Source organism: Triturus cristatus, chromosome 5_1 (assembly GCF_964204655.1).
Source record: "Triturus cristatus chromosome 5_1, aTriCri1.1, whole genome shotgun sequence".
Taxonomy (NCBI): Eukaryota; Metazoa; Chordata; class Amphibia; order Caudata; family Salamandridae; genus Triturus; species Triturus cristatus.
The window spans coordinates 99181628-99206269 of record NC_140587.1 but is presented as its reverse complement, the minus strand read 5'-3'; the positions used below and the strand labels follow the sequence as shown (position 1 = coordinate 99206269).

Sequence of the window (24642 nt, the reverse complement as noted above, 5' to 3'; positions counted from 1 at the left end):
GATCTGCTCACCATCTTCCCCACTTAGTTCAGCTATGTAGGTGGGCCTGCAGCTTTGTTGCATCAGTTTGGCTAATGTTCTACCAGGCCTTTCACCCTCCCCATACCGCCGAGCAACAGCTTATTTACCTAAAAAATGTGCCTCCTGTTCTGTGGCATCGCGGAATTCTACCAGGAGTGCCGCACGACTTTGCAAGTTTGGGGGATCAATATTATCTGCACCACAATCTATCTCAATGATCTGTGCCTCTATCTGCGCAAGCCTGCGACGCAGAGTCCTAAGTACCCCAGCGTTTTTCGAGATACACACCCCCCTTGCATAGGCCTTGAAAGCCTCCCACAGGGTAGCCTTAGAATCCACCAACCCAACGTTTATCGTAAAGTACTCAACTATCGCTTCCCCAAGTTCTGTTGCAAAGAGCGCATTCCTCAAAGCCATATCTGGAAATCCGAAAGGTCTTTCTACCCCCCGGCCTCCCCCCCGCTCTAGGGATATGCAATTTTACCATCACAGGAGAGTTATCAGATAATGTGCGCGGCAGATGAGTAACCACATCTACCCATACCGCCACCCCAGCAGACAAGAACCAGAAGTCCAACCGTGTCCAAGGATTGTCTGGTGCAGAATGTGTATACCCCTCACGGTCCGCGCAGTGAAATCTCCATGCATCCACCAACCCAAACTGTTCCATAGTGTCCAGCACCACATGCCTCGCCCTCTGTTTTGTGACTATGGTATGCTCTGTACTATCACGTTCCGGGTCAAGCAACAATTTGAAATCCCCACCCAAGTAAATACAATCTGCCCCCATGCGATCTATGTGATTGTGCATAGCATCAAAGAACTCGGGGTCATCAACATTTGTGGCATATGCATTGACAAATAGCACAGATTGTTCAAGCATAGAGCCCTTGACCAATAAATATCGACCCCCGCATACCGATAGACCTACTCCTCCCGAAATGGCACCCGTTTATGTATCAACACAGCAACCCCTCTGGCGTAGGAACTATATCCTGCAAAATATTTATGTGCACCCCAGCCCGATGCCAATGATGTCCTAACGTTTGCTAAGAGGTGTCTCTTGTAAAAATGCAATGTCCCTTGATATCGTTGCATGTAGTTGGTCACCTGTTTGCATTATTTAAGCCCCTAACATTACAAGACATCAGCACCACACTGGGCTCTGCAACAACCTTATTAGCCATAATCTATATCCTGTGCTTCTGACCCACTGATACCCGGGCCAAGTACGCTACACTGTAGATGGCAACTGCAATAATAACGGACTACAAACATTAGTGTGCAAACCCAAGTCGTCCCCCCCCCCCCATCACCCATTCCCGTGTCTGCTGCTGCGGCATCGTGCCTCTCTTCTTCACAGCATTGGTGTGCTTCTGACAAAACTCTTGGGCGTCATGGGGGGGGGGAAGGGGAGGGGAGGAAAGGAGTCCAACACTCAGAACCGTCCGTCAACATCAACCTTCAGCCAAGCTGGATACAGCATCCCATATCGTAGTCCATCTTTCGCAGTATTTCCTGCGTGCTTCCTGGACCATAACAGTGAAATCCGGGTACAGGGATATACTCGAGCCCTGCCATTCAAGCTGGCCCTTCTTGCGTACCAGCCGTAGGTCAGTATCCCTACTCCTAAAGTTCAGGAGACGGGCTATGATTGGTCGAGGTGGGTGCCACGGGTTGGGTCGCGGTCCCAAAATGCGGTGTGCACGCTCAATGACAAAGGTAGTGTTAAAGGACTCACAGCCAAGTAAATCTGTCAGGAGCGTTTCCACGAAACAGTCCAGGCGCCCGTGTTGGTAGATTCGGGCACCCCATAATACAGATGTTGTTCCTTCGCCCTGAGCTTCTAAGTCTTCATGTTTAATGGCGACAGTCTTAAGGAGCTTCTCCATTCTGTCATATTTCTTAGCAGTCTGGGCCGTCCCATCCTCCAGGTTGGAGATTCTACCCTCCGCTACAGTCAGACGCCCTTCCTGTAAATCCAGCCGGGCCCCAATGGAGTCCAACCTCCTGTCGAGGGCATCGAACCGAATGGCCAAGGCTCGGAAGCCCGCCCTCAGTTCCGCCAACTAACTGTCGGGCCCAGCTACCACAGGTGCTTGCCTATCACCTCCCTCCTCCATGTTAAGCTGCTGCCCGGCAGTGCTGGGGCCAGGTGGTTTGAAGGACAAGGTGCTTTGCTTGGGGTCCTTGTGCCCCATAACCCATGTCGTTGATTTGCTGCGGTCCTGGTCATGCCAGGAGCCCTTTAGTGGACAACGAAGAGGTCAATAAAGAGTGGGCCTCCACACGTAGATGAGCTGCGCCACTGCTCAGTGCTATACAGGGCCACTGCTCATATACTCCAGTCGGTGAAGCCAACCAGGATGTTGGTTTGGCAATGCCACAACAGCTATGTCATCCACGACGGCAAAAGTGCCCAACAGATGCCCCACATGTGCTGCAGGCTGAAACAGGGCGTCAACAGCAGCTTGGTGGTCGAAGAAGGCCAGGAAGTATCATCAGCCTACAGCCCGGCAGTCGCCGATATCAGGCACTGCAATCTCACAATCTGGCGCCCAGGAGAACACAACTGATGCAATGTATGGCGATGTCTACCAGCACAATGGTCCTCACACTCAGCTCACCGCTACAGCATGTCTCCCCTCAGCGCGGATGAGCCTGGCCCTTTCCATGCGGCCTTCCGTGGTTTACAGAGGTTGATGAGATGGAGGGGGGCCCCTCTACCACAGTACAGGAGCGGGACGGGAAACAGCGAGGACACTCGCAGGCAGCACAGTATGCGGCCGGTCGGACGATCCCTAAGCCCTCCCGCGGCCTCTGTCGCCAAGGGGCTTCCGGAGAATGCCTGTGCCCCGCCACCAGTGTAAGAAGCCTCTGGCCTCCACCGTGACTGCTCTCCTTAATACACCCGTCGTCCAATCCCAACTCCTGGCAGTCCAGCAGTGTCGCGCTCTGGCCGGCCCGCCGCTCGAGGCCCCGGCGACCCTCGTGGTGATAGGCCACGCCATGTCCAGAACGAACAGGTCGGGGCCGATCTACACCACGAGCAGTAATCAGGCTGTTTCCCCCAGAGTGGCCCGCACCAGCATCTCCTACACCTCCCACGGTGTCTCGGAGTTCCAAATCGCCGTCTGCGCTGCCATAACGTGCTTGATTAAGGGAGTCAGTAGCGGAGCTCCAAGCCATCACGGTCGGTGGCTTGGCCACGCCCCGTCTTGGAAGGGCGGTTGGCAATAGTGTGATGCTTTGCAGCCATGCGTGGTTGCACCCCACAGTAATTTCTGGAGGTAGAAAGGCCTCTCATTAATATGCCTTTCGATGATTCATGCTTGTCCAGTGCAAAAGTACATATTGCCTTGAAACCTTTCAAAGAAATTAGAGCTATGGCACATTCCCTGGGTGTTTTGAGTCCTGCCACACAGTTTCCTCACCATTTTTGGAAATAAATCTTAAGTCTGCTGTAAGGAGCTGGTGTATAGGCAACATCAGACTCCTCAGCCATTCTACAGTCACCCCAGTCCTTTCGAGGATGAAGGTCAGGCAGGCAATGTGAAAGACAAGAAGGTCATCAGTCATCACAATCTCCTTCCCTTGGTGCAACACCCACTGAGACGATTTAGCTTGCCACTAGTGGCATACAACCACCCCGTTGGAGGCATGATCTAGCACTTTCTCCCAGGGGAGTAAGCCATCACGTCCAACAGTTGAGTCCTACAAATTATTCAGCATACCTCTGCCCTACCCTTTCTTTCTGCTCTGTCAAATCTTCTACCCACAGCCAAGTGAATATTCTAGGAACACATGTCCATTTTGTTGCAAGAGGAGCATGTTTTGCTTTCCAAATGTGTCATTGATAGAGTTCAGGTCTTCGAAATGGGAAAACGTTGCTACTCTCACTATTTCTTTGTACTGTAGAAGGATGCGGGCCTTTGGACCAGTTAGGACCTTTGACTACCTTTCTTTACCAGGTCAAATTGAAGATGCTCAAGCTGGCCCAGATACTGTCTACTGTTAAACTGGGCGATTAGATGCCGTTCTTTGGCCTGCAGGACATGTATTTTTATAACTGTCCTGCAGCCCCCAGATGTTGCATGTGGTTCAAGGTAGACCAGCAGCATTTTTAGTTTAGAAAGCTCCCTTTTGGTCCCACCAGTGCCCCTCTGGTGTTCATGACGGTGATGGCAGTGGTCGCTGTCCATGTTCATGGGTCAGGGATGACAGTTTTCCCTTACCTAGATGATTGTCCGTTAAAGGTGAATCCATCAGTCTGTGGTAGACCACCTTGAGGCGACCACAAACCTCCTGACATTGTTGGGGTTCATGAGCATTTAACCAACCCTCCATCAGACTCCTTTGCAGAGGCTTCCTTTCATTGTAGCTCTCCTGCATACGGTACAGGCATGGGCTGTCCCTCTCTTGCAATGAGTCCTGGATATTCAGGCTTGATCCTAATATTTCAGTCTTGGTCCTGGATCTCGCTGAGAGTTGATCTGAGGCTTCTTGGCCTTTTAGCCACCTGCATCCTCCTTGTTGACTATGCCAGGTAGCATATGCAGTCATTTGCAAGGGAATTTGAAGTTCCAGTAGGCGCAGCACCATATCTGATACTATTTGAATTCTGAAGGAAACCGCACATAATCCGCAGTGGTGGCTACTTGGCTGCATCTGGACCACCTGCAGGCCTCTTGTCTTTCCCTACCCAGAGCTGATGGGATTGAGGGGGGGTCAGCCTTGTAAGCTGGGACCATTTGCTGCGGATATCCTGGGGTCCCTCGGCGGACTGGGCCAAGTAAAAACCTTTCAGCAAGTGACCCTCAAAGGTAACAATGGCAAGCAGTCAGTCTTCTAGTTTGGGGTGCGCAAACTCAGAACACAACAATCAACCTGTAGCACAATACCTGATTATCAGTCTAATTTGTACTTTCTTTAGAAAAGTAAAGTCTTTTATTACAGACACACTTAAAATGAAACACCGCACAGGAGATACTAACTGGTACAACTAAAGGAACTGGTGCCAAGGCTACTGCAGCTTGGGAATTACTCACCCCATTTCCCTTTGCTGTTGTGTCCCTACTTCATAAGGCTATGCAGTTCCTCCTAAGATTAGTGTATATGCAGATTGAATCAAGACTCTGGTGCAGATTACCTCCTGTTCAGCATAAACTGCACTAAGTTCAGCACAGTTCCCTTTGCAGTCTTTCCAATTGCAGGTGTCTGTGTTCAAATTGCGTTTGTCAGGGAACCAGCAACACATGTCATAATTTTCTCTCCCTTCGGGGAGAGGGCATGCTGTTCGTATGAGCAGCTGAGCAGCCAAGCCTATGTTTTTCCTAAGTCTCCCTAATGCTTCCTTTTCAGGATAGGCCGTGGTGGCTGAGAGTGCCCACATGCATCTCCTGGAGGAGGGCTTCAGAGACATTGTCTAGGACAGGTGAAGAGTTGAGGCCACTGGATGTCTAAAAATAGAGCCTTTGTGGTAACAGTGCCAGTGCTTGTGAAGCCCTGTGACCGAAGACCAAGCTCTCCACATGAGTATCAGAGATACCGACTTGGAACATAGTATACTCTTAATGAGTGAAAGTCTAAAAGTACCTGGGTAACCCAGGATCTTTTCCAGAAGAGGTCTCCGATGTTGAAGCACATTTATGCCATAGTGGGACCCATCTGTCAGAAGATGAGGCTGTCATTATTAATGCACTGAAAACCTTTTTTTTTCTCTGACCAGCACTGACAAGAAAATCTTGAAAATAGAGTCCCACTTTAAAGACTTAGCCTTGAGGATCTCTCAACGGAGTTGAGAGATTAGAGAAAATACTTGTCATGTTGGTATCCTGGGGACAGACCTTTCAAGAAGACATGAAGCACCACGTTACATTTAGAGAAAATGTCTTTGCTATCAGGACACAAATGGAATCGGAAGATGAGTCTGGAAAATAGACTGTGAGCCAATAAGCTCAGTGTGAAAGGCTTTCCATTTTTGTCAGTAGAGGAAAATATGGTATCTCTAATGCAAAAAAGAGATGCTTCAAGACTCTACACGTACTTGGTAGTCTACCAAACTAATAGACTTTCTGCAAAGGATTTGATGTTGAGGCCATCAGGAGATGCTTCCATTATTGACAGTAGAATAACCGTTTGCAAAGAGCTGGTTATCCATGGCACAGCATGGTGGAGTGACCCTATGTTTAGAAAGTCTGATGCCAGTGTGGGATTTAATGTAAAAAATGCACTCCGATGGCCTCTTAGAGACGCCCCCTGAAAGTTGACCAGCTCTGGTGTGGTTCCTGAATGACTGCCTGCCATTGCCACCACCAGACAGATTTCTGGATCCGTAGGTAGAGAGCCTTTGCTTCTGACCCCCACTTTGGGCGGGAGAATCAGTGGGAAAACCAAGCTAAGAAGAGGTGGGCCCACCTTTGCCAACCCCACCCCTGAGGGGGGGAAAGGGGGGAGGTGAAGCACACATCTCAGTCCCCTCCATCTTGAGGATAAAGGGACTCTTCCAATTAGGAAGAGGCTCATGCCTCCTCACACTGGAGGGTGACATAATGGGGAGTGTACCCACCCCAAGGAAGGGACCCATTGGTCCCAACCTGCACACCCCTATACCGCCCCTAAATTTAATATTTAGGGGCAACCCTGAAACTTCCCTCCTCAGATTCAAGGAAGAAAGAAGAAAGACTGTAGAACTGTGCTAACCCAGGAGGAAGAGGACACCTACTGCTTTGGCTCCAGCCCTGCTTGCCTGTCCCATCTACGACCTGTCTACAGCAAGAATCTTGCAGCCAGCAACCCCCAAAAACAGGATGACCTGCCATGCGACCTTTCAACAGACTGGGAAACAAAGACTCTGCGGCAAAATCCGAATTCCAGTGACTCTGCGCCACTGTGCACCTGAGTTCGAGTAGCTCCAAGGAGGTCTCCGTAGTGATCCTGACCTGGTATCTGGATGATCCCTGACCTCCATCAAGATGACATCTGCAGCCTCAACCTGAAGGATCCCCTGACCGCAGCTAGTAAGAAAAGCAGATGCCAGAAGACGCCCCTGCGCCCGACTCCCCTCGGCCTTGGGTGGCCAAACCAACGGTGTCCAGGCTTCCCCCCAGATCGCAACTCACCTTTCCAGCGGTAGGCTGCCTTCAAAAAGCCTCCGTGCCCGAGCCTGCAGCATCTTTGCGAAACCAAAGATCTCCTTTGTAAAGCACAGGGACCCCGATGTCCGCTTTGCACCATGCACCCATCCGCCTCAGTACCGCTGGTGGAGCATCTCCTGTGCTGGTTGTTAGCCCCTGCAGTGCTTACATTCACTCCGAGGAGCTTTGCTCCCATATAAGAGTGGCCTGCTAGTCAGCAGTCCCTAACGGAAGACCCCATTGGCTAACATTGGGCCCCTGTACTCTGCACCTGGCTGTCCCAGTGCAGCTGGTGGTACATCTAGAGTGCATCTAGGTCTTGGGGAAACCTTGGTCCTAATCCTCAAAACTCACCCTCGTAAGTTGTGTACTTTCCTGTGAGCCAGCTAACACTTTTTCCCCACAGGAACTCATGTAAAGAGATTTTGGGCCTAAAAAATGTTTGTTGAACTGTGTTTTGTAAAGGGAAGAGGATTTTATTGCAAAGTATAAAAAGTCATACTTACCGTGTTATGTAGAGATCCTAAGGTGTGGTATCTAGGCATACCGCCCCAGTACTCAAAGTAATCCAAAAGTAACCTGAAAGTGGTCTGACTGTGATCTGCTTGCCGGCTGACTCGCCGCTGCCACTCGGTTCCTGGCGTTCCTAAGGGTTGTGCACAAGAATAAGGTGCACAACCTAAGGTCACAACAAGAGGCAGATGCACTTCTGGAGAGTATTAAGAAAGGTGATGCTTAGTCAGGAATGCCTCTTTCTCCTACTCTCCCTCCTACCTAAAAGCACTCAAAGGCGGGGGGATGGCGCTAGCGGTGAAGGTAATTCACTCTGATTTATTTAGCACATAGCTATAAATGGTAACAGATAGACATAAAGCGAACTACTACAGCTCACCGTGGTTTTAGGAGGTTTTTTTTTTCTACAAAAGGGGGCGGGGCAGCGAGTTGCCTCCGAGCGTAGCAGATAGAACTTTCATCAGTCCAAGGAAATAATGGGTGGGGTTCTCCAGGGAGGTGTTCAGACGAGGGTCGGCGGGGGGTGGGGGGGTGCACTGGGTGAGGAGCATGTGGGGAAAAAAAATACCTAATTTATATTAGTTTTTTTATTTACCTCAGTTGTCCCAGTTATACTAGTTTTAAATAGTTTGGTCTGGTCGTGGCAACCTCTTGCCTCTAAACTCGATATGCAGCTTAAGGTTAAACCATCATAAGAATGGTACTGTTACTTTCATGGAACGTAAATGGTTTGCGTGTAAAGCGCAGAAGGGCAAAAAATGTACAATACATTCAGGTTCTCCCGTGCAAGTTATCGTCCTGCAAGAGACACATCTGTCAAAAGATAAGTCAACTGAGGTTAAAAAAAATAAAAAATGGGTTAAACATATGGTTTGTACAACCCAAAGCGCTAATATCAGAGGAGGGGCTGTATTGATAAAAAAACAAGTCAAAGCGCGTCTAGTGGATTTTATGGTTGACACTGGTGGGAGGAGGGTCATTTTTATAGGTGATCATCTTGAACTCTCTTTTCAACTTGGTAGGATATTATGGCCCAAACCATGATGATCCCACCCCCTTAAAAACCGTGTTTGCAAACCTGCTAGATTTCCCAGACCCTGTAATCATGGCAGGCAATTTTAATATCGTATTGGATCCTAAAATGGACAACTCGCCGTATAGTTGAACCATGACACCATCTAAATCTCGGGAATATCTCTATTCAGTGATTAAGCAGATGGGACTTGGGGATGTCTGGAGAGATAGATCTGGCCAACAGCTAGGAGTTTCCTATTATAATGGGAAGTATCATCATAAATCAAGGATTGACTATGTTTTGGTCAGCCATAGTTTGAGGGGGATAGTGAAAGATATTGGCTATTTAACTCCACATTTATCTGACCATTCGGGGGTATACTTGAATTTAGACCTGAAAAAAAAGCAGAGCGGCAGAGTTTGGACTTTTTTTCATACGTTGCTCTTAGATCCAGAGGAGACTCAGTATTTGAGCCACAAGACAAAATATTTTTTGGGCCGGAATGTGGGGTCAGCCTCAGCTCCCATAGTTTGGGACTCCTTCCTTGAAGGCATACTTAAGGGGGACCATTCAAGCAGGGTCTGTTTTAGAAATAGGCAATACAGGGAGGAGGTTGCCCAAAGAGAAGTAGAAATGAAGAGCATAGAGGATGACATGAACAGTTTGATAGAACCAGAGAAACAGCTGGAGAGTATGGCCAAATTGAAAGAACTAAAGGGACAGCTAGACTCCATCCTCCAGACGAGGATCATGCAACGATGGGAGGGCGAGTAACCTAGCCCATTTCGAATATGGCGAAGGGGCTGGCAGCTTATTAGCATGGAAAGTAAAATCAGATAGGACGCGCAATCAATTGAGGATGGCAACATTAAGGCTGTTGTATCTACAGACAAGGAGATCGAGAGCGCCTTCTATGATTTTTTTCGAAAACTGTACTCAGAAGATAGGGTAGTTAATAAATCTGAGGTTGCCGATTGGTTGAGTAAGGGCCCTCTAAATTCCTTGGACACAAGCCAACAGGAATCTTTAGAACAGGAAATCTCGTAGGAAGAGGTTAAGAGGGCCATTTTAGCTATTAAGGGGGGGAAAGGCAGCAGGCCCAGACGGTTTGCTAATAGAACTTTACAAGAATCTGGGAGAGGTTGTGATTCCAGCTTTGACCCAGCTCTTTAATGAGATTTTGAGTGAAGGAGGAAAGTTGCCAGGCTATTGTGGCAAGGCAACAATTATCTTATTGAAACCAGGGAAGAATACAGCAAAATGTGAGTCATATAGATTCATATCACTCCTAAATGCAGATTATAAAATATTTGCCAAAGCCCTAGCTGATAGGTTGGGAACAGTAGCAGGGGATATGCTGCACCTTCATCAAAAAGGCTACATTGAGGGCAGAGACCTCTACGAACTTACTTACGATCTGATAGGCGCAATCAATTTAGCTACAACATATTCGCTTCCCCTTGCAGCTATGACCTTGGATGCTACTAAGGCCTTTGATAGGGTCAACTGGGTGTATCTGTCTGTTGTTTTGGAGAAATATAACTTTGCTATAAAATTCCGCAGAGCCTGTTGGTCTATCAGGACCCATCAGCAAAACTGCTAGTAAATGGCAACCTGACTAGCCCCTTTAAGAGGGGCACCAGACAGGGTTGTCCCGTATCTCCCCTCCTCTTTAATTTGTATATCGAGTCATTTGCTCAGAGGTTGAGGGATGAGATGAACATCATACCATTCATGCATGAGGGATGGGAGTGAAAAGTGGCCCTCTATGCCGATGATGTACTTGTCCTTTCCTCAGACCTTTCTAGTGCCCTGCCAGCGATAATGAAGCAAGCGGAAGACTTTGGCAGGATATCAGGGTATAAGATCAACGTGGAAAAGACTGAGGTGATGTCATGGAATTTAGGGGTGTGCCAATATCAGACCAAAAGAGAGAGGAGGTACTTAGGGGGTAAGAATATTACAGGAGATAGAGAAAATCTCAGAGATTAACCTGGCTAATGTAACAAAGGAGTGCCATAAGCTTATGAAGAGCTGGGTCCACCTTCCTCTGTCAATCCTAAGCGGGGTTAATCTGGTAAAAAGGATAGTGCTTCCCAAAATCACCTTTCTCTTCAATACCATTCCACTACACTTTAACAAATTGGCTATAGATAAACTCCAGCAGGCAATTAATTATTTTATTTGGGGCCTATAGGGGAACCAGGATTGCCTGGAGGAAGTTGAGGCATAGGAGGGAGAAGGGAGGTCTTTCATTGCGGGACTTGCAGTACTACGTTTGGGCCTTTCAACTGTCCCACTCCAGGATGCTGCTAAAAACACCAGATAGCGCTGGGGTAGGGGGTATGTTTTCGGCAATGTTGAAAGGTGCCAGCTTGGTTCAGGAGGGCATCCTGTTTAAATATGTAGATCCCAATGTAAAAAAAAAATAAGGCTGAAGGTGCTGTAGGCAGTGGCCAGAACTTGGGCAAATATCAGATGGATGATGGGCCTCAGTTATTTTTCTAGTCTTGCCCCGTTGTGGGATACCCCCGGAGCACCAGAGTGCCTTAAGGATAAATTAGCACAGCCACTTAGGGAGGCTGGGCTAAAGGTATGGGGTGACTTAGTCCGAGATGGTATACTTTTACAGTGGTCAACGCTCTACACTATCTTGGAAGGGGGCATCTCTAAATTTAAATATATTCATCTTCAAAGCTGGGTCCAGAGCCAGAAAGTGCCGATTGGTACAGGAAATAACTTCGAAGAACATCTTGGGGCAGACCAAGTGGAAAGAGGGAGGTCTATACATGGTACTGGAGCATCAAAGAGGAAATAGATGGGGACTTCAAATTAGCAGGGGAACTGTGGGGCACCTGTATGCCAGGCAAACCCTGGGAACATCTTTGGCAAACATCATTTGGCGTTCTATTCTCCATAGTCAAGCCTGCCTGGTTGAGAAGAAACCATCTCTTCACAGCTCACAGGGCCTACTTAACACCTCAAAGGTTGTCGAAGATGACAGTAGGTCCTCCTGTCAGATGCAAGAAATGTGACCTGGAGAAAGCATCCGCTATACATATGATTCAGGAATGTCCTGTTATCAGCGATTTTTGGGTAAAAGTTAGTGAAACTATCTTGACTATTTAAGACTTAAGTCCAACTGAGCCTCTCTCTAATAATCTTTGGGATTACCAGTGAAGTTATGGGCCCTGCAAGAGCTTTTCTTTTCTATGCCATACTCTTAGCCAGGAGACAAATTTGTAAAAAATGGATGGAATGCTCGCCTCCCTTGCACGCTGACTGACTGGCCTCGGTCTTTTCGACGTCAAAGCTAGATCTGAGAAGGATCCAGTATGAAAGGAAACAAGCATTTGCAATGCAATAGGTCTTGCATTAGTAAAAGTTTGAGCTATTAGCTTTGCTGATAATAATGCAACGCCAATAACTGAAACATTTAGTAATGCGAGACCTATTGCATTGCAAATGCTTGTCCTTCTTTTCTCTTTCTTGGTTGCTCCTATGTAATCTACTCACTGGTTAATATTTGGAAAGAGAGAGGACAGAAGGGTTGGGTTTAGTAAGCTTCTTGACTGTATTACTCTAATTACACAGGCTCTTTGCCGTTCTGTACCCTCCTACCTATGCCTCAGCCACCTACCTGAAAACGCACCCCACTTGACTTTTGCTAGACCTGTTTCTATTATCAATATTAACAGTAATAATGATAACACCCACTAGTATAAGTAGATGATGCTGATAGATCGCCACCATCATCAGAAAATGCTAAGTTTATCCCAAAGTTGCTTGGTGCGAGGAGAATCGTACACGGCTGGGCACCACCTGTGCTTGTTGCAGTTCAGCGCGTGTGTGATGCTGCTCACGTGATACTTAATTAGTAATAATAATAAAACATGATTCTGTAACAGTTTCATTCAGGTTGCTTGGCAACTTGTTGCTTGGTAACGTGGGGAAAAGTTACCTTTTCAGTACCTTCTCGAAACAAGACTGTTCGTGGCGGTGCACAGAAGAAGTGCTGAATGGTGTCCGGGCGCCCCCCATTCTGTTATAAAACTTAAATAACTGGGCGCGCGTGCACATGTGTGTGTGACGCGCGCCGTGACACCAGCATGCTGAACATCGACTGTCATCATTACACTGCATGCCGACCCCCACCAAGGTTTACTCTATCTTATAGTAAGATCTTAAAAGGCAAAAGTGTATTTACAATTATCCGTGACACATGCATGTTCAATAAAAATGGTTTACATACGATATGCAATACACAAATTATTAAATTATACAATAACCGGGTTAGAACCTGGCACGGAGGCCAGATAAAGATAAAGAGAACAGACATCAGAGACGTACGCGTGAGCACATTAACACACAGCAACCAAAATGTTTGTAAAGTTCCGTTTTCGATATTTGACACACAATAGCAGTTTCACTGAGTCACGGTGGAAACACGACATAAATGTCACACCTTAAAAAATCTCGAAGGAGAACTCCAGCTACAATGCGTGTATTTTGCTACTACAAATGTAACTGCCTGTCCAGTTCATTACATATCACTCTAAGGACATTGCTGGTAAATATTGGCAGAAACTCTCGTGTTATGTAATTCTGTGGCATCTGTATTTTCCACATATGCCACATAATCCACCATCTGCTGAACAATGTGCAACATTTTTTTTTCTAGTTTAGGCCGATCAGAAGTTACTGAAAACACTAAGAAGACTTCTTACCTGAGATGGCTAAGGTGCCAGGTCACGGGAATGTTTTGACTCGCTAGTTAGAATGCTGTAATTCAAGACAGATGTTGACTACGCTTTGGGGGTGGGAGTGCAAATACTTTTTTAACTAAAGCACTACCATTAACGCCTTCAAGACATCCAGGCAAGAACTACGGTCCTCAATAAAAATATAAAATACACGGCAGATCGTGCCAGACAACCAAAACACTGAAAAAAACCAAACCAGGCTGTAAAGAAAGGAGCACATTACATGCACTACTATTTTGCCCCACGCTCCGCTGCAGCGACCATAACCACCATCCTTGGCGTGATTGAGGGATGCCGAGGGGAAACCTGCAGGTCCTCGTGCCGTCACGAGCATCCGCAACCCGGCGCTTTCTGCCACAAGTAAGAGGGTAGAGAGTACAAGTGTTCCCTGAAACTGCAGAGTTGTGGGTCGCAGCAGCTGCGTCAGAGGAGGCCTTGCATGTGTGTTTGATTTGTGGCCACTCGGGCAGGCAAACAAGAGAGACTGAGAAGCCAACTAATGGTAAGCATTGAGCAGCCTCCAAGCCCCTGTATATTCTTGGTAAGTCTGCCACAATATGCCTTTTGAAACCTGACAGACAGCTGTACTTTCTGTAACGCTCGACCTAAAAAGGATTTATTCAGGCTAGCCTTTGACTAGACCACAGAACTGATGGTAGAGAGTAAGAAACATCTGGCAGGGGGATCCAGCCGCACAAGTGACTTGATTCATGCTTCAAAAATCTGGGTTTTCATTTTTAACTGCACAGCACACTGAAGTAAACCTTGAGGCAGCGCATAGCACTATGTATTAAGCCAGCAGGGACTGTTGGGTTTGAGGGGGATCGTACAAACTGACGGAAAAAAATGTCAACAGCACCATGTCGTGGAAGGAACAGTAAATGTAAATTTGATACTTGTATAGCGCACTACTCACCCGCAAGGGTCTCAAGGCGCTTGTACGAATACCGCTGTGGAACCCATCCTGGCTTTCCCTGTGAGGCGTCCACTCCTGGGCACCCCCAAGGTGGAGGCCAGGCATCCTTAGCGTTGTGGGGGCCGTTGTGGAGATTAAGCAAGCTATTGCCCAGAGTTGCAGAGTGGGACTCCATGATTGGAATAGGCAGCGAGGCGAGAATTATCAGGTCCGTGGAATTTTTGAGCCCAAGACCCGCCGAGGCGTGGAATTGAACCCTGGTCCCGGGCTAGACCTCTGCATCAGGGTCTGCCGCTCTAATCTTTGCACTTTCATAGTATTATCCTGGTTTTTAACAGAAATGGCAGCACCAGAAGACCAGCAAAAGTCTCTGGGTTTAGAAACACACCTTGTCCCTCGTTTTGATGTACTTCTGCAGCACCCCGCAAAGCTCAGTGTAGCCTCCATACCACTCGAAGGCGCATGTACCGGGGCGACGGAAAAATCGCTCCCAGTATTGAGCCGAGGCGAACTCCATAGCGGGACACAGAAATGGGCAAGGGAGGCCATCGAGTACATTTAATCCAAGCACGGAATCGAAACCAGTGTTGCGCGCGCACCACAGAGGAGCGGGGCGAGGGAGCGCGGCAGCGAGGTGAACACGCGCAGCTGCGCGTAATAGACACAGATGGGAATGGGCGGAGCAAAGGCGGGACATGCGCCCACTTTGCCCAATTGTGTGCCTTATTTATTTATTTTTTTAAAACACGCTAAAGCCAATTGCAGCCGGCGAAAGCAAAACCACACGCACAAGTGTGGTTAGCTTTCAGAAGCCCCTACATTAGGTCCCGCGCTGCGCAACCAGTGCTGCGCACTGCAACGGTAGGCGCAAGACCTAAAAACCACACGGAGACCTTTTTTTAAGATGGTCAAATGCGGAGGCGTGGGCGAACTGTTAAGAATTCAGTTCAGATTATATATATATATATATATATATATATATATATATATATATATATATATTTTGTTTTTTTGTTAAAAGAAATGGGTCCCATGATTAAACCTCTCGTGATCTCTCTAGACTGCGTTGGGCACCCCTCGCTCCCTGTATTGGCAACATTAGCCGTCGCCAGTGAATACTACACCAAATTGGATAATGACCGTGCCCGTCAGCGGGACTGTGACCTTTCCAGTTCGCAGATGTACCAGTAGAGAGGAGAAACCCTAAACCAGCAATCGGTGATGGGCAAGGTGCTGGTGGCTGGTAAGGTCACGGAGGTCAGAGGTGAATGAGGACAAAAAAATAAAAAAGTCATCTGAAGGTAATTGCTGTGTAATTTGAACTGCCTTCAAAGCTTATACAAACCTGTAACGATTGCAATTACAACTGCATTTCCTTGAACAGTCTTGAATTTGAAAGTATATATTTACTCACCTGTGCCAAGTTCTGCTTGGTTCTAAAATAAGAATCTGAAAGAAACCGTGATAGATTCCTTACCTTAGAATTACCCCAAGGCATCAGACTGGATCCGGAAAGTTTTTCATCAGCTGTATCCCTGCGCCCGTAAGGTGGTGTCGGTTGACTTCGCATTTGTCGGCAGCTTCTTGGTCGCTGGGATGACGTCGCGGTAGCTACATAGCCGCCGCCCTCGGGCGCTGACGTCAGTACTGTACATGACTTTCCATGGCAGAAGCGCAGCACCATGCAAGACACTGACCACTGGTGCACAAAACTAGGGCCCTGAAAGGATGTCCTTAACCCTTGAAGTCAGTTCGCAGAGCGGGGAGGATGGGTGGGGCGGTAATGAATCTATAACTAACCTATATTTCTTACAGGTATATTGTTACCGAAGTGAAGTACCTTGTTCATCTGAAAAGAAACATTTATAGATTCCTTACCTTAGAATAAATACCCCAGCAATACCAACCCCAAAGGTGGGTCTGCGAGCCAAGTTCACACCAGAAAAACCTGGAGAACAGAACGGCCAAAGAGGCCATCTTTCCAGACTTGACTGTCCAGGCAGTAGTGTTTCGTAAACATGTGCAGCGATGCCCAAGTAGCTGCCTCACAGATGTTATTTAGGGGGACTCCTTGTCTCAAACCAGTAGTAGCTGCCGTCACCCTGATGGAATGGGTGCGCAGCCCCACTGGAGACTCCTTAGCCAAAGAATAGCAGGCTTTAATGCACAGAACGACCCAAATAAAGATGGTACGTTTGTACACGGCCCGGCCTTTCTTAGCACACATGTAACCAACAATGAGCTGGCCGTCCACCCAGAATTGTTTGGTGCGATCCAAGTAGAAAGAAAGCATACGTTTTGGGTCCAGATGGTTGAGCCTCTCTTCCTCTTTCGAAGGATGCAGAGGCGGTGGGAAGGTGGGCAAAGTGATGGTTTGGCCAATGTGGAAAGAAGTAACCACCGTGGGAAGAAAGGAAGGTCTAGTTCTTAGAATGACCTTTTCCGGATGGACAGACAGAAAGGGAGGCTTAGAAGAAAGAGCTTGCAGCTCACTCACCCTGCGTGCAGAGGTGATGGCCACCAGAAAAGCAGTTTTCAAAGTGAGAAGTCTTAGAGGACAGTTATGCTGTGGATCATTGGGAGTGCACATAAGGTATGTCTAAGTTCAAGTCCCACTAGGACATTACGAAGGGAACAGGAGGAAAAAGATGAGTAATTCCCTTAAGAAATCTATTTACAACAGGGGACTTGAAAAGAGAAGGCTGATCAGGTAGCCTGAGAAAGGCTGAAATAGCCGAGAGGTAGCCCTTAAGAGTGCCCAGAGCAGAGCCCTGCTGGGCTAAAGAAAGGAGGAACAGAAGAACCTCAGAAAGAGGGTCAGAAAGGGGATCCATAGACTTTGCTGGGCACCATGCCACAAATGTATCCCACCTGCAGGCGTATACTGTCTTAGTGGGGGGGGGGGGCGCCTGTCTGCCAAGATTACATCACAGACTTCGAAAGGCAGGTCAAACGACGTCAACTGCTGCCGCTCAATCTCCACACAAGGAGGTGGAGGCTGGACAGGATCGAGTGGAGTACTTCCCCTGCTGCTGCGACAGAAGATCCTCCAATCCGACTGCCTCTTCGGGAGGATCGATGGCCATGTTGAGCTGCTCGGGATTTTAGGAGCACCTGGAGTGGGACAGTTGAAAGACCCAAGCGTAGTACTGCTGATGAAAAAACTTTCAGGATCCAGTCTGACGCCTGGGGGTAATTCTAAGATAAGGAATCTATAACTAACTTATGTTTCTTACAGATATATTGTTACCGAAGGTAAGTAACTTGTTCGATAAGTATACCTTTTTTTATACTTGCCTAATTGGTCTGGATTCTATCTCTGAGTGTCTGCCATCAGCCTTGACTGAATGACTACAATAAATACTTAACACACCCTCTGGATAAACCGAACTGCTCGCCCACACTACCACAAAGAGAGCTGTTAGTACTTACCTAATTCAGCCTCTGCTATACCACTGGGGACTCTCTGAACTCTGTGCACACTATACCTTACTTTGTTATACTATATACAGAGGCAGCTTCCTACAGAACCATTCTACAAAAAGCTATCTCACATGCCAGTTTTTAAGGTTCACGAGTAGTGCACTGTAATGTTTGTGCATCAACTACAATGACAGCAGTGCAAATTTTATTGAGCACCATGCTCCTCTTTGCTGTAAAGTTGTTTCGTGGTTAAACTATGGTGTAAGTAATTCCAGTGTTACAGGTTTTAAAATGCTTTTAGGTATTGAAAAATGTTCTCTGTGAAATGTATACTTATTTATATTCTTTATTTTGCTGTATGTGATTCTGTGCAGGTGAAGCGGGCAATGGTTCAAGTGATAAGTGCTATGGCTCATCACGGGTACTTGGAGGAGGCAGGCGGTGAGATAATGGTGGAATATATTGTCCGTCTCTGCGCTTTGTCTTCAGAAGCCATGGTAGGTCCCAAGCAAAATTAGGAATATTTCTTTCAAGACGTTCTGTGGTTACTGCGGCATCTGATGATATAATCAGTTGTTCACACTCCACAAACTCCTAGTTTATTAACTTTCCGGTTGTCAGCCCTTGAGTATTGTGATTCTTTTCATACCTACATTGAGGTCAGGTTTTTTATGCATGTATAGTTTGATCTGTTTTGATCCCCACAGAATTGTTCTTTTCAATCACTACCTTCAGACAAGTAAATGTAAACTTGGTATTGTAAAAACATTAAGGCTGTCATCTCTTGAGGTCTTATTTGCACCTTCTCCTGACACTTCATCTGTATTTGGTCTTTTATAGACTAATATGCTTGAACTATTGTTTTTCTCGTCACAGTGGGTACCTCAGAGGATTCTGTAACATGATAGTGTAATATTGCCTAAAGGTGACAACCACCTCTGCCTGTATACTTCAGACAGTATGTTCTACAGTGGCCAGGCGTGATTGCTTTTGCTTGATAAAGGAATTATGTGAGAATCTGCTTAACTCTATTTTATTTTATACAACAGCAAGTCAAGAGACAGAACTCTGATTCTGATGATGTGACTGGGGAGAGTGTAAGACGCATCAGCATCAACACCCTCTACCTCATTAGCACCACAGTCGACCGAATGAGTAATGTAAGTGCAACGTCAATTTCTGCAATCTCAGTTACGTCTGATCAGGCAACCTTGTTGAATTATTCTGGCTCACCGATTGTTCAGTTTATCAATCAGCCTGTAGTGGTGTCCTGCATGATTAATGATTTAATTTAGAAGGTAGTGCTTACAAGCTATGTCTGGAAATATCCAAAGTCAAAGGTGATAGATTCATGAACCAGTCACTCACTATTCTGGTATGCTGCTAGCACAGGTCTGAATGCCAGCAGGGCAGGCTCAAATCAAAGTCAAAGGTGATAGATTCATGAACCAGTCACTCACTATTCTGATTGATACATCTGCCAGTGGATTCCTCACCTTGTGAATATCCCCTGCGCCAGCAACATTCGGAAACTTTTGTAGCAGTCCACGCCGATTGGGTCGAAGACGACGTCACAGAGACACGGCTCCACTCGCGACTCCGCTGACGTCACCGGCTCCATAAGAAGACCTCGTCGGCGTGATGACGTCCGTTCCCTTTTTTCCGCGCCGACCCCAATGGATTTCGGGAATCGTTACTAGTAGCTTTACCTGTTACTTTGTGTTTATTCTGAGAATTTTCTGTCTTTCTTCGAAAATGTCGACAAGGAAATCTGGTTTCAAGCCCTGTTGAGAATGTGGCAAGCACATGTCCATTACCGACCCACACGAGGACTGTGTTTGGTGCCTTTCATCCGACCACGATGTGGGTGGTTGTTCCAGCTGCCGCAAGATGAGCTCGAAGGCTCTCAAGGAGAGAGAAGCGAAGCTCTTCATCGCTCGGATGAAGAAGAAGGAAAAAAGAGGAAGGAGGAGGTCTGGATCCAGGTCGAGGTCGGCGTCCAGGTCGACTTCAGGGCATGCTTCGATAAGTAAGAAGCATAAGAAAAAGAGGAGACATTCTTCACATCATCACTCCGACAAGGGTTCGGCTCCGAAATCGAAGTCGCCTTCTCGACGTCGGAGAGAGTCAGTGTCTCCTTCTCCGGTCCCGGCTTCACCTCCAGCTCCTTCTTCTCCGGTGACTTCGCCGGCTCCGGCTGAATCTCCGGTGCCGGTATCATCCCCGATGCCGGTTCCATCTCCGGCTCCAGCTGATTCTCCGGCTCCGTCTCCGGCCCCGGGTGAGGATCTTCAGGCTCCGGGTGAGACTGTGACGCCGCTTGTTCCACCGTCGGCGCCGCCAGGCCCGAGTCCGGTGCTGCCTGACCAGTATCCTGCATTTCCTGGTCCAGAACAAGACCCCTCGCATTATCTTAATGCCATGTACGGGGTGTTTTCAAGGGCTATGTATACCTCTGGTGCACCTGTGGGTCCGATGGCTTTCAATTTGGGAGTGCCGCAGTTCTACCCTCAAGCTCCGTTCATGCCATTCTTTCCAGCGACGCCGTCTTGGCAGCTACCGGCGCCGAGAACTTAGACGCCGCTTCCCTCTTCACCGGCGCCGACTCGACTTCGTTCGACGCCGGCTGCTCCAGCGAATCCGCGTTCGACGCCGCGGCCGGCGCCGTCGGATTCGAACACGGCGCCACCGACGCCGCTGGTGCGGATTCGTTCCAGGAGGGAGGCACAAAGAGTCGTGGATGAAAGGCGCTTTCTGTTGGAAGAGGCTGAAGAGGGAGAGTTAGTCGAATCTGATGAGGTGTTTGAAGAACTGAAGGAGGCAAGTGGACTGGATTTGTCTCCAGAGTGGGAAATCACTCCACCATCGGATGAGCCCTCTAAAGATGCAGCGCCGTATCATGCGGTCATCAGAAAAGCTGCAGAGTTGTTGGACCTACAGTTGCCGTCCACGGAGTTCAGGCCTAATTTACTTACTGAGTTGCTGCATTCACCTACAGCGGTCTCGGAGCCTCTGTTACCCTTTAATGAGGCTATTATGGAGCCTGTGCTGGAGGTATGGCGCAAGCCTTTTTCAGCTCCTGCGGTCTCCAGGGCAGTCGCAAGGAGATAGAGTGGCTCCAGGGGATCCTGAATTTCTGACTTCGCACCCTTCGCCTGAGAGCTTGTCCGGGAAGGTCAAAGGGGGCCTTTCCTCAGGTTCCAGGGGACAGAGAGGCCAAAAAGGTGGACCAATCAGCCAAAAAGGTCTTCATCAGCCAGCATGGCTCTCAAATCCACGAATGCGACATGTTTATTGGGGCGCTATATCCATGCGCTAATGGATTCGGCAAAGAAGATTGCGCCAAAGATGTCGGAGGAGGATAGGGCTGGCTTCAATGAAGTTCTAACTGATGCCCAGGCGGCTGCTCGACAAGTCATTCAGAGTGGACTGGACACGGCAGACTCAGTTGCCAGAGTCATGGGGTCTTCGGTTGCCATCTGGAGGGGTGCATGGCTAAAGTCCTCTGAATTTTCCTCGGATGTGCAGTCGACCTTATTAGACTTGCCGTTTGATGGGTCTGGTTTGTTCGGGAAGAAGGCGGATGCTGCTCTCGAACGCTTCAAGGAGAGTAAGGCTACGGCTAGGTCGTTGGGCCTTCAATCCCAGCCGAGAGGTTCTTTTAAAAGATATAGGGGCTTTGAAAAGGCGACTTTTCGCTCCTATAGACCGTCCCAGCAGCAGCTGCAGCAAGGTTCCTCGTCGAGAGGTTACAGAGGGAGAATTAGGGGTCGCACACGTGGCCGTCAGCTCTCGTCCTCCTCTTCCTCCTCCTCAGCCCCTCCCACCACTGCAAAGCAGCCCTAGATTCGACATTCCGGATCATGCTGGTCCTGTGGGGGGCCGGCTTACCCATTTTCTACAAGATTGGGAATCTGTAACTACAGATCTCTGGGTTCTGGATCTTTAAGAAAATGGGTACGCCCTTCCCTTTCGGGAGTTCCCTCCAAATTACCCTCCTTGCCAAGGGGCTTGCTCGGAGGACCACCGTCTTCTCCTGCAGGAGGAAGTCCTGAAGTTGTTTCAGAAAGGTGCGATAGAGGTGGTTCCAGAGCAGGAAAGGGGTCAGGGATGCTACTCCCGGTATTTTCTGATTCCGAAAAAGAACGGCAGGTTACGTCCGATATTGGACCTCAGAATTTTGAACTTTTACCTGAAACAGGAGAAGTTCAAGATGCTCACCCTTGCGCAGGTTCTTCAGGCACTGAATCAGGAGGACTGGATGGTGTCGCTCGACTTGCAGGATGCGTATTTTCACATCCCCATCCTGAAGTCGCACAGAAAGTATCTCCGTTTCACGGTAGGGTCGCAACATTATCAGTTTGCGGTCCTACCGTTTGGTCTTACTTCAGCACCTCGAGTCTTCACGAAGGTGATGGCAGTGGTGGCAGCCCATCTCAGAAGGACGGGGATTTCAGTTTTCCCTTATTTGGACGACTGGCTGATAAAAGCGGAGTCGCCAGAGAAGGTGCTGCGTCATCTGCAGGATACAACTCGGCTGTTGTACAAATTGGGTTTTTCGATAAACGTACCCAAATCTAGCCTGGTGCCCTCTCAGCGCAACCTGTTCATAGGTGCGGTACTGGACACTACTGTGTGTCGAGCTTTCCCTCCTCCTCAAAGGATTCTCGACATACAGGAAATGATTCCTTTATTTTACAGCGGAGCGGTCGTTCCAGTTCTGAAGGTCCTTCGCCTGCTCGGTCTGTTCGCTTCCTGCATCCTGTTGGTCAACCATGCACGCTGGCACATGAGAGCGCTCTAGTGGTGCCTCCGCAAGCAGTGGTATCAGCACAAAGGGGATCTCAGGGAGTCTGTGAGGATCTCCAGAGAAGCTGCAGCGGATCTATCTTGGTGGAGCGTGGAGGGCAATCTGTCCCAAGGAAAGCCTTTCCATCTACCTCCATCGGTGACAACAGTGGTAACGGATGCATCCACCTTAGGGTGGGGTGCTCATCTGGGGGATCTGGAGATCAAGGGTCTTTGGTCTCCAGAAGAAAGGTTGCTTCACATCAACCTTTTGGAATTGCGGGCGATACTTTTGGCACTCAAGGCCTTCCTTCCTTCCCTTCGCGGTCAGTCTGTTCAAGTCCTGACGGACAACACGACCGCGATGTGGTATATAAACAAACAGGGAGGAGTGGGGTCTCTTTGTCTCTGCAGAGAGGCCCTGCGTCTATGGTCCTGGGCTCAGGTCCATCAGATTTGTCTAATGGCAAATCATCTGGCCGGGGTTCTGAACGTTCGTTCAGACAGTCTCAGTCGGCAGTTCTCCGCCGACCACGAGTGGAGGCTTCATCCAGAGGTAGTTCGTCACGTCTTTCGGACGTGGGGGACTCCTCGAGTGGACCTATTCGCCACTCAAGAGAATGCTCACTGCCCGTCTTTCTGCAGTCTCCAGTATCCGATGCATGGAGCGTTGGGGGACGCGTTTCAGTTGAGTTGGGGTTCACGACTCCTTTACGCGTTTCCTCCCATACCCTTGATTCCTCGGGTTCTGAGGAAGATTCGCCAAGACTGGACCCAAGTTGTATTGGTCGCCCCGGATTGGCCAAGAAGGGTGTGGTACACGGATCTCCTCCACCTCTCCTCGTGCCCTCCGCTCCGTCTCCCACTGAGGGCAGACCTCCCCTCGCAGTCGGAGAGGCAGGTTCTACACCCCCACTTCCAGAGCTTACACCCTCATGCCTGGAGATTGAACGGGGCAACCTGAATTCTTTCTCTCTCCCACCAGATGTGGTGGATGTTATTTAATCGGCCAGGCGACACTCCACCAAATCTATATACTCATATAGGTGGTCTAAATTTGTGCTTTGGTGCGGAGAGAGGTCCATTGATCCCTTGAAGGCTCGTCTGTCTAACATCCTACAGTTTGCTCTTTCTCTGGCTCAGCAAGGCTTTGCTGTGGCTACTGTGAAAGGATATTTATCGGCTTTGTCGGCTTTCCTTTGTTTGCCGGATCAGCCGTCATTATTCAAATCACCTATTGTTCTTCGTTTTATAAAGGGCCTTACAAACAAGTTTCCTCCGTCTCCTTTTGTTATGCCTCAATGGAACTTAAACCTTGTATTAACTTATCTTATGGGTTCTCCCTTCGAGCCCTTACACAAGTGTCCCTTGAGGCTGTTGTCCTTTAAGACGGTATTCCTCGTTGCAATCACCTCGGCAAGGAGGGTAAGTGAGCTTCAAGCTCTAAGTTCAAAACCCCCATTCTTGACTGTGCATGCTGAACGAATGGTACTTAGGACCAGGGCTGAGTTTTTGCCTAAGGTGGTAACTCCCTTCCATCTGGGGCAGTCCATTACCCTTCCTTCTTTCTATCCTCCCCCTCACCCTTCCAAGGAGGAGGAGAGACTTCACCGCTTGGACCCTAAGAGGGCGGTGAGCTTTTACCTGGATAGGACAAAGGACATCAGAGTTGATGACCAGCTCTTCGTGGGCTTTGCTGGCTGCAGGAAAGGTCGAGCGGTGCACAAGCGCACCCTTTCCAGGTGGATTGACTTGTGCATCAAGATATGCTACTCCCTAGCTGGTAAGGAGCCTCCGGAGGGTTTGAGGGCTCATTCTACCAGAGCGAAGTCTTCCACATCTGCCTTAGCTAGAGGTGTTCCAGTGGAGGATATTTGTAGGGCGGCAACTTGGGCCTCCCTCCACACCTTCGCAAAGCATTATTGCTTAGACACCGAGGTGAGGAGGGACGGACACTTTGCGTGATCCGTCCTTCAGGACTTTCTGGTATAGAAGGGTGGACACCCTCCTCCGGGAGTGGGGACTGCTGTGGAATCTATTCACAAGGTGAGGAATCCACTGGCAGAT

The 24642-nt window shown here is 48.4% G+C and overlaps 1 protein-coding gene across 2 annotated transcripts in view; it reads left to right on the top strand.

Moving 5' to 3' along the window:
* MROH1 (maestro heat like repeat family member 1) overlaps positions 1 to 24642 on the top strand; it is a 2508022-nt gene that overhangs the window by 835123 nt on the left and 1648257 nt on the right. For both annotated transcript variants that reach the window (XM_085604508.1, XM_085604507.1), the window contains exons 13-14: positions 18162 to 18284; positions 18837 to 18947. In XM_085604508.1, coding sequence (XP_085460634.1) covers positions 18162 to 18284; positions 18837 to 18947 — 234 coding nt within the window. The remainder of the gene's footprint in view (positions 1 to 18161; positions 18285 to 18836; positions 18948 to 24642) is intronic.